Below are 10,000 nucleotides of genomic sequence, written 5' to 3'. Positions count from 1 at the left end.
CTAGTCCCTGTCACCCAGCTGCACAATACGGCACTGTGTGTATATATGTATGTGTGTGTGTGTGTGTGTGTGTGTGTGTGTGTGTGTGTCTGTGTGTGTGTGTGTGCGTGTGTTTGGCCTGATTATGCCTCTGAATATTGGATTATAGAGATTATAGAGCCACACCCTGCCTTGACACTACCATACATACCCCCTACCCACCTGTCCCTGTCCTCGTCCCTGATCCATGACCCCCTTTGTCCTTACTGAGCGTGTCACATCAACATCCCGGGCTCGTCATCGTTCCACTTTACTATCATCAAAGAGGTTCCTTTGAAACACTGGCTCTCTGTTACAACACTACCTCATCAGTACTCTGGCTTTCCTGGCACTCATGGAAGAGTGTTTTGACTCTCCTCTCTCTCTGTCTCTCCCTCTCCATGTCTCGCCCTCTATCTGACTTTCACTCTGTCTCGCCCTCTGTCTGACTCTCATTCTGTCTCGCCCTCACTCTGACTAGCACTCTGTCTCGCCCTCTCTCTAACTCACACTCTGTCTCGCCCTCTCTCTGACTCGCCCTCTGTCTCGCCCTCTCTCTGACTCGCCCTCTGTCTCGCCCTCTCTCTGACTCTCATTCATTCTGTCTCGCCCTCTCTCTGACTCGCACTCTGTCTCGCCCTCTCTCTGACTCGCCCTCTGTCTCGCCCTCTCTCTGACTCGCACTCTGTCTCACCCTCTCTCTGACTCACCCTCTGTCTCGCCCTCTCTCTGACTCGCCCTCTGTCTCGCCCTCTCTCTGACTCGCCCTCTGTCTCGCCCTCTCTCTGACTCGCCCTCTGTCTCGCCCTCTCTCTGACTCGCACTCTGTCTCGCCCTCTCTCTGACTCGCCCTCTGTCTCGCCCTCTCTCTGACTCGCACTCTGTCTCGCCCTCTCTCTGACTCTCATACTGTCTCGCCCTCTCTCTGACTCGCCCTCTGTCTCGCCCTCTCTCTGACTCACATTCTGTCTCGCCCTCTCTCTGACTCGCCCTCTGTCTCGCCCTCTCTCTGACTCGCACTCTGTCTCGCCCTCTCTCTGACTCGCACTCTGTCTCGCCCTCTCTCTGACTCTCCCTCTGTTTCCCCTCTCTCTGACTCTCCTGTCCTTGTTCTCTACTTTTCTCTCATTCTCTCGTTCTCTATCTCTCCCCATCTCTCTCTCCCTCTGTCTCCCCTAATTCTGTCTCCTCCACTCTCTATCTTCCTCTGTCTCCCCTCATTATCTCTGTCCCTCTCTCTCTTCCTCTCTCTCTTTCTCTCTCCCCCTGTCCTCTCCCCCTCTGGGGACCTCAAGGAACAGCGGCCCCCACGTCTGGTGTCTCCTTTCCCCAGAGATGTGAGCCCCAACCAGGCCAAGGTCTACGAACAAGCTGGGTCTAACTCCCCAGACTACGGCGCTTGCCTGGTTACCACACTCCCATTCCCTTCAATGGGGCGTTCTGATGGTACAGATGAACTATAGAGGAATAATAAAACAAGAACTGAACCAGTGACTTCCTGCTGGGAATCCTGCTCTGGTGTTCAGCAATGTGTGTTACACTAATACATCTCCCCCCTTGTGTTTCCTCTGCTACAGGAACCTTTCCATTGTGTTTGTGTATTGGTGCTCCTAAAGGAAAGACACAGAGAGGAGGATGACGAGGAAGAAGATCCCGGAGCTCTTCAGCTGAGACCTGTGTGAATGACTGTCGTGTTTCAGCGTTGTGTTTCAGCGTTGTGTCGTGATTCAGCGTTGTGTTTCAGCGTTGTGTCGTGTTTCAGCGTTGTGTTTCAGCGTTGTGTTTCAGCGTTGTGTCGTGTTTCAGCGTTGTGTTTCAGCGTTGTGTCGTGTTTCAGCGTTGTGTTTCAGCGTTGTGTCGTGATTCAGCGTTGTGACGTGTTTCAGCGATGTGTTTCAGCGTTGTGTCGTGTTTCAGCGTTGTGTTTCAGTGTTGTGTCGTGTTTCAGCGTTGTGTTTCAGCGTTGTGTATCAGCGTTGTGTCGTGTTTCAGCGTTGTGTTTCAGCGTTGTGTTTCAGCGTTGTGTCGTGATTCAGCGTTGTGTTTCAGCGTTGTGTCGTGTTTCAGCGTTGTGTTTCAGCGTTGTGTTTCAGCGTTGTGTCGTGTTTCAGCGTTGTGTCGTGTTTCAGCGTTGTGTTTCAGTGTTGTGTTTCAGCGTTGTGTTTCAGCGTTGTGTTGTGTTTCAGCGTTGTGTTTCAGCGTTGTGTTTCAGTGTTGTGTTTCAGCGTTGTGTTTCAGCGTTGTGTTTCAGCGTTGTGTTTCAGTGTTGTGTTTCAGCGTTGTGTTTCAGCGTTGTGTTTCAGCGTTGTGTTGTGTTTCAGCGTTGTGTTTCAGCGTTGTGTTTCAGCGTTGTGTCGTGTTTCAGCGTTGTGTTTCAGAGTTGTGTCGTGTTTCAGCATTGTGTTTCAGCGTTGTGTCGTGATTCAGCGTTGTGTCGTGTTTCAGCGTTGTGTTTCAGCGTTGTGTCGTGATTCAGCGTTGTGTCGTGTTTCAGCGTTGTGTTTCAGAGTTGTGTCGTGTTTCAGTGTTCTGTTTCAGCGTTGTGTTTCAGCGTTGTGTCGTGTTTCAGTGTCGTGTTTCAGCGTTGTGTTTCAGCGTTGTGTCGTGTTTCAGCGTTGTGTTGTGTTTCAGGGTTGTGTTTCAGTGTTGTGTCGTGTTTCAGCGTTGTGTTTCAGCGTTGTGTCGTGTTTCAGCGTTGTGTCGTGTTTTAGCGTTGTGTTTCAGCGTTGTGTCGTGATTCAGCGTTGTGTCGTGTTTCAGCGTTGTGTTTCAGAGTTGTGTCGTGTTTCAGTGTCGTGTTTCAGCGTTGTGTCGTGTTTCAGTGTTGTGTTTCAGCGTTGTGTCGTGTTTCAGTGTCGTGTTTCAGCGTTGTGTCGTGTTTCAGCGTTGTGTTTCAGCGTTGTGTCGTGATTCAGCGTTGTGTCGTATTTCAGAGTTGTGTCGTGTTTCAGTGTTGTGTTTCAGCGTTGTGTTTCAGCGTTGTGTCGTGTTTCAGAGTTGTGTCGTGTTTCAGTGTTGTGTTTCAGCGTTGTGTTTCAGCGTTGTGTCGTGTTTCAGTGTCGTGTTTCAGCGTTGTGTTTCAGCGTTGTGTCGTGTTTCAGCGTTGTGTCTTATTTCAGAGTTGTGTCGTGTTTCAGTGTTGTGTTTCAGCGTTGTGTTTCAGCGTTGTGTCGTGTTTCAGAGTTGTGTCGTGTTTCAGTGTTGTGTTTCAGCGTTGTGTCGTGTTTCAGAGTTGTGTTTCAGCGTTGTGTCGTATTTCAGAGTTGTGTCGTGTTTCAGTGTTGTGTTTCAGCGTTGTGTCGTGTTTCAGTGTTGTGTCGTGCTTCAGCGTTGTGTTTCAGTGAATAAGAATTCAGTCACAGACACATGGAGCCCACACACCAAAGACAGAGATACAGCTATCGCATCAAAGCATGCAGTCATTACATCTTTCACTGACACTTCCAGCCCATGTCCTGTACACACTGACACTTCCAGCCCATGTCCTGTACACACTGACACTTCCAGCCCATGTCCTGTACACACAGACACTTCCAGCCCATGTCCTGTACACACTGACACTTCCAGCCCATGTCCTGTACACACTGACACTTCCAGCCCATGTCCTGTACACACAGACACTTCCAGCCCATGTCCAGTACACACTGACACTTCCAGCCCATGTCCTGTACACACTGACACTTCCAGCCCATGTCCTATACACACAGACACTTCCAGCCCATGTCCTGTACACACTGACACTTCCAGCCCATGTCCAGTACACACTGACACTTCCAGCCCATGTCCAGTACACACTGACACTTCCAGCCCATGTCCTGTACACACAGACACTTCCAGCCCATGTCCTGTACACACAGACACTTCCAGCCCATGTCCTGTACACACAGACACTTCCAGCCCATGTCCTGTACACACAGACACTTCCAGCCCATGTCCTGTACACACAGACACTTCCAGCCCATGTCCTGTACACACAGACACTTCCAGCCCATGTCCTATTTTTTTTTTTGGGGGGGGGGGTTTCCAAAGCAGTTTCTGAGAAGAGCAGAATGACCTTTTGTGGTCTGGAATACATACAGTATGACGGCTTGGCCTGCATACTAGTTGAGTATAGATCGTTAATAATAGGACAGTCAGTCAGTGTATGAAACCGTGTGGGTTTGGTATTTTTCTCTATTGTCCATTGTTAAAACTAATGTCTTAATGATAGGTCTTCTCTTGTGGGTTTATAATGTATTTCCCACTGCATTAAACAGAATTTATAAACTGGGTGGTTTGAACCCTGAATACTGATTGGCTGACAGCCGTGGTATATCAAGACTATACCATGGGTATGAAAAACATGTGTTTTTCCTGCTCTAGTTAAGTTGGTAACCAGTTTATAAACGCAATAATGTTCCCCTATGGGGTGTATGGTATATGGCCAATATACCACAGCTAAGGGCTGTCCAGGCACTCCACTTTGCGTCGTGCCTAAGAACAGGCTTTATTGTTTAAGTATTGTATCTCTACAGTATTTCTCATCTCCATTGACATATCTGTTTTCTTCTTTCAACGATCAAACAGTAAGAATGAATGAATCCCAACAATCATCCCCAGACTCAACCCCAGGCCACATCATCCCCAGACTCAACCTCAGTCCACATCATCCCCAGACTCAACCCCAGTCCACATCATCCCCAGACTCATCCCCAGATTCAACCCCAGTCCACATCATCCCGAGACTCATCCCCAGACTCAACCCCAGTCCACATCATCCCCAGACTCATCCCCGGACTCAACCACAGTCCACATCATCCCCAGACTCAACCTCAGGCCACATCATCCCCAGACTCATCCCCAGACTCAACCTCAGGCCACATCATCCCCAGACTCATCCCCAGACTCAACCTCAGGCCACATCATCCCCAGACTCATCCCCAGACTCAACCACAGTCCACATATTCCCCAGACTCATCCCCAGACTCAACCCCAGTCCACATCATCCCCAGACTCATCCCCGGACTCAACCACAGTCCATATTATCCCCAGACTCATCCCCAGACTCAACCCCAGTCCACATCATCCCCAGACTCATTCCCAGACTCAACCCCAGGCCACATCATCCCCAGACTCAACCCCAGGTCACATCATCCCCAGACTCAACCTCAGGCCACACCATCCCCAGACTCAACCCCAGTCCACATCAACCCCAGACTCATCCCTAGACTCATCCCCAGACTCAACCCCAGTCCACATCATCCCCCATCTCAACCCCAGTTGTATCTATTCTCAGACTCAATTCCAGTCCAATCCATTGTAGCCTGTTAGATCGTCTGGGCTGTTTGTGTGCTTTTGGGTCTGGTATCGTCAGGGGCTGGACTGGTATCAATAGACTGGGTGAGCTTTACAGACTCTCTCACACACAGTTTTGTGAGGAATACACTGAAGTAATTTCAGTTCCTTCATCTGCATTGATCTGAAAGCAACAGGTGGATTGAAAGGGTTTCACCAGTGACATGTGCTTTAGGCTCAGTAGCACAGTAGATTAGAAGGTTTGGCTTGTCTTTCATTGGCTAAACTACACGTTGTTGAGGACGTCAAGTACGGGATTGGTTGACTTACCGAATCCGAATGCAGCAGGAGCAGGGATAGGAGCAGACTGAACAGGAGTGGACGTGTAGAGACCGGTCACCAGCAGACCATCGAAATAAGTACTGGTGGAGACAGTCACTGTGGAGAGACAGAAAGAGAGAGATTTTTAATACATTTTGAAACATTTGTTCAACAGTGGGGGGTTTGTATTTTTTCTTTCAACAGGTCTCCTTATCTATATACAGTAGCTAATTGCCCAGTGTGATGTTTCACTATCTGACAGAGAACGTGCCGCACACCACCAGTCCTCTCACATCCTCACTGCTGCTAACGAGACTAACCAACCTAACGAGCCTCAGAACACAGGTGTTAACAAGGATTCTAGCAAGGTCGTTAGAGAGGGGAAGGTGAGAAGGAATCCCCTGAGGGAGGGTGGGGGAGGGGAAGGAAAGTAGGGGGGGCAGGAGGGGATAGAGAGAGTAATAAAGTGGGTGAGAGAGGCAGGAGGGAGAGAGGGGAGCAGGGAGGTAGTGAGGGAGAGAGGGGAGCAGGGAGGTAGTGAGGGAGAGAGGGGAGCAGGGAGGTAGAGAGGGAGAGAGCAGGGAGGTAGAGAGGGAGAGAGGGGAGCAGGGAGGTAGAGAGGGAGAGAGGGGAGCAGGGAGGTAGAGAGGGAGAGAGGGGAGCAGGGAGGTAGTGAGGGAGAGAGGGGAGCAGGGAGGTAGAGAGGAGAGAGGGGAGCAGGGAGGTAGTGAGGGAGAGAGGGGAGCAGGAGGTAGTGAGGGAGAGAGGGGAGCAGGGAGGTAGAGAGGGAGAGAGGGGAGCAGGGAGGTAGAGAGGGAGAGAGGGGAGCAGGGAGGTAGTGAGGGAGAGAGGGGAGCAGGGAGGTAGTGAGGGGAGAGAGCAGGGAGGTAGAGAGGGAGAGAGGGGAGCAGGGAGGTAGAGAGGGAGAGAGGGGAGCAGGGAGGTAGTGAGGGAGAGAGGGAGCAGGGAGATAGAGAGGGGAGCAGGGAGGTAGAGAGGGAGAGAGGGGAGCAGGGAGGTAGTGAGGGAGAGAGGGGAGCAGGGAGGTAGTGAGGGAGAGAGGGGAGCAGGGAGGTAGAGAGGGAGAGAGGGGAGCAGGGAGGTAGTGAGGGAGAGAGGGGAGCAGGGAGGTAGAGAGGGAGAGAGGGAGCAGGGAGGTAGTGAGGGAGAGAGGGGAGCATGGAGGTAGAGAGGGAGAGAGCAGGGAGGTAGAGAGGGGAGCAGGGAGGTAGAGAGGGAGAGAGGGGGCATGGAGGTAGAGAGGGAGAGAGGGGAGCATGGAGGGAGAGAGCAGGGAGGGAGAGAGGGGAGCAGGGAGGTAGAGAGGGAGAGAGGGGAGCAGGGAGGTAGTGAGGGAGAGAGGGGAGCATGGAGGTAGAGAGGGAGAGAGCAGGGAGGTAGAGAGGGGAGCAGGGAGGTAGTGAGGGAGAGAGGGGATCATGGAGGTAGAGAGGGAGAGAGCAGGGAGCGAGAGAGGGAGCAGGGAGGTAGAGAGGGAGAGAGGGGAGCATGGAGGTAGAGAGGAGAGAGGGGAGCATGGAGGGAGAGAGCAGGGAGGGAGAGAGGGAGCAGGGAGGTAGAGAGGGAGAGAGGGGATCAGGGAGGTAGAGAGGGAGAGAGGGGAGCAGGGGGTAGAGAGGGAGAGAGGGGAGCAGGGGGTAGAGAGGGAGAGGGGAGCAGGGAGGTAGAGAGGGAGAGAGGGAGCAGGGAGGTAGAGAGGGAGAGAGGGGAGCAGGGGGTAGAGAGGGAGAGAGGGGAGCAGGGAGGTAGAGAGGGAGAGAGGGAGTAGGGAGGTAGTGAGGGAGAGAGGGGAGCAGGGAGAAAGTGAGGGAGAGAGGGGAGCAGGGAGGTAGAGAGGGAGAGAGCAGGGAGGTAGAGAGGGGAGCAGGGAGGTAGAGAGGGGAGCAGGGAGGTAGTGAGGGAGAGAGGGGAGCAGGGAGGTAGAGAGGGAGAGAGCAGGGAGGTAGAGAGGGAGAGAGGGGAGCAGGGAGGTAGAGAGGGAGAGAGCAGGGAGGTAGAGAGGGGAGCAGGGAGGTAGTGAGGGAGAGAGGGGAGCAGGGAGGTAGAGAGGGAGAGAGCAGGGAGGTAGAGAGGGGAGCAGGGAGGTAGAGAGGGAGAGAGCAGGGAGGTAGAGAGGGGAGCAGGGAGGTAGTGAGGGAGAGAGGGGAGCAGGGAGGTAGAGAGGGAGAGAGCAGGGAGGTAGAGAGGGGAGCAGGAGGTAGAGAGGGGGAGAGCAGGGAGGTAGAGAGGGAGCAGGGAGGTAGTGAGGGAGAGAGGAGCAGGGAGGTAGAGAGGGAGAGAGGGGAGCAGGGAGGTTGAGAGGGAGAGAGGGGAGCAGGGAGGTAGAGAGGGAGAGAGGGGAGCAGGGAGGTAGAGAGGGAGAGAGGGGAGCAGGGCGGTAGAGAGGGAGAGAGGGGAGCAGGGAGGTAGTGAGGGAGAGAGGGGAGCAGGGAGGTAGAGAGGGAGAGAGGGGAGCAGGGAGGTAGAGAGGTAGAGAGGGGAGCAGGGAGGTAGAGAGGGGAGAGAGGGGAGCAGGGAGGTAGTGAGGGAGAGAGGGAAGCAGGGAGGTAGAGAGGGAGAGAAGGGAGCAGGGAGGTAGAGAGGGAGAGAGGGGAGCATGGAGGTAGAGAGGGAGAGAGCAGGGAGGTAGAGAGGGGAGCAGGGAGGTAGTGAGGGAGAGAGGGGAGCAGGGAGGTAGTGAGGGAGAGAGGGAGCAGGGAGGTAGAGAGGAGAGAGGGGAGTAGGGAGGTAGTGAGGGAGAGAGGGAAGCAGGGAGGTAGAGAGGGAGAGAGCAGGGAGGTAGAGAGGGGAGCAGGGAGGTAGAGAGGGAGCAGGGAGGTAGTGAGGGAGAGAGGGGAGCAGGGAGGTAGAGAGGGAGAGAGGGGAGCAGGGAGGTAGAGAGGGAGAGAGGGGAGTAGGGAGGTAGTGAGGGAGAGAGGGAAGCAGGGAGGTAGAGAGGGAGAGTGGGGAGCAGGGAGGTAGAGAGGGAGAGAGGGGAGCAGGGGGTAGAGAGGGGAGAGGGGATCAGGGAGGTAGAGAGGGAGAGAGGGGAGCAGGGAGGTTGAGAGGGAGAGAAGGGAGCAGGGAGGTAGAGAGGGAGAGAGGGGATCAGGGAGGTAGAGAGGGAGAGAGGGGAGCAGGGAGGTTGAGAGGGAGAAAAGGGAGCAGGGAGGTAGAGAGGGAGAGAGGGGAGCATGGAGGGAGAGAGGGAGAGGACATAGTTGGGTGTGCAGGTGCTGTGCAGCTCCAGAGGTGGTGGTGCCACACTGTCACAGATGCTACCTGCTATCACTGGGAAGTGTCATTTCACCCAACAAGAGTAACCCTTGAGCCAAGTGGAGGTCTGAGTCACATACTGTAGAGTAACCCTGGAGCCAAGTGGAGGTCTGAGTCACATACTGTAGAGTAACCCTGGAGCCAAGTGGAGGTCTGAGTCACATACTGTAGAGTAACCCTGGAGCCAAGTGGAGGTCTGAGTCACATACTGTAGAGTAACCCTGGAGCCAAGTGGAGGTCTGAGTCACATACTGTAGAGTAACCCAACATAACGTTGTCTGATATAACCAGCCACTGTGAAATACTAATAACAAGCTGGAGAAATACAGTAAATTGAACCAGCTTATGTTGTGTCCGTAAAATGTATATAGTACAGAGTGACTGGACCACAGGACTACAGAGTGACTGGACCACAGGACTACAGAGTGACTGGACCACAGGACTACATGACTACAGAGTGACTGGACCACAGGACTACAGAGTGACTGGACCACAGGACTACAGAGTGACTGGACCACAGGACTACATGACTACAGAGTGACTGGACCACAGGACTACAGAGTGACTGGACCACAGGACTACAGAGTGACTGGACCACAGGAATACAGAGTGACTGGACCACAGGACTACAGAGTGACAGGACCACAGGACTACATGACTACAGAGTGACTGGACCACAGGACTACAGAGTGACTGGACCACAGGACTACAGAGTGACTGGACCACAGGACTAAAGAGTGACTGGACCACAGGACTACAGAGTGACTGGACCACAGGACTACAGAGTGACAGGACCACAGGACTACATGACTACAGAGTGACTGGACCACAGGACTACATGACTACAGAGTGACTGGACCACAGGACTACAGAGTGACTGGACCACAGGACTACAGAGTGACTGGACCACAGGACTACAGAGTGACTGGACCACAGGACTACAGAGTGACTGGACCACAGGACTACAGAGTGACAGGACCACAGGACTACAGAGTGACTGGACCACAGGACTACAGAGTGACTGGACCACAGGACTACAGAGTGACTGGACCACAGGACTACATGACTACAAAGTGACAGGACTACAGGACTACAGAGTGACTGGACTACA

The 10,000-nt window shown here is 53.4% G+C and overlaps 1 protein-coding gene across 1 annotated transcript in view; it reads right to left on the bottom strand.

Annotated features, from left to right (window-relative positions):
- Positions 1-10,000, bottom strand: part of LOC115120311 (reelin-like) — a 427,502-nt gene that overhangs the window by 329,212 nt on the left and 88,290 nt on the right. Inside the window, exon 2 of the mRNA XM_065022290.1 lies at positions 5,623-5,730. Within this exon, the coding sequence (XP_064878362.1) occupies positions 5,623-5,730 (108 nt within the window). The remainder of the gene's footprint in view (positions 1-5,622; positions 5,731-10,000) is intronic.

Source organism: Oncorhynchus nerka, linkage group LG9a (assembly GCF_034236695.1).
Source record: "Oncorhynchus nerka isolate Pitt River linkage group LG9a, Oner_Uvic_2.0, whole genome shotgun sequence".
Lineage (NCBI taxonomy): Eukaryota > Metazoa > Chordata > Actinopteri > Salmoniformes > Salmonidae > Oncorhynchus > Oncorhynchus nerka.
The sequence above is the reverse complement of the archived record's forward strand: the minus strand, read 5'-3'. Positions and strand labels throughout refer to the sequence as shown.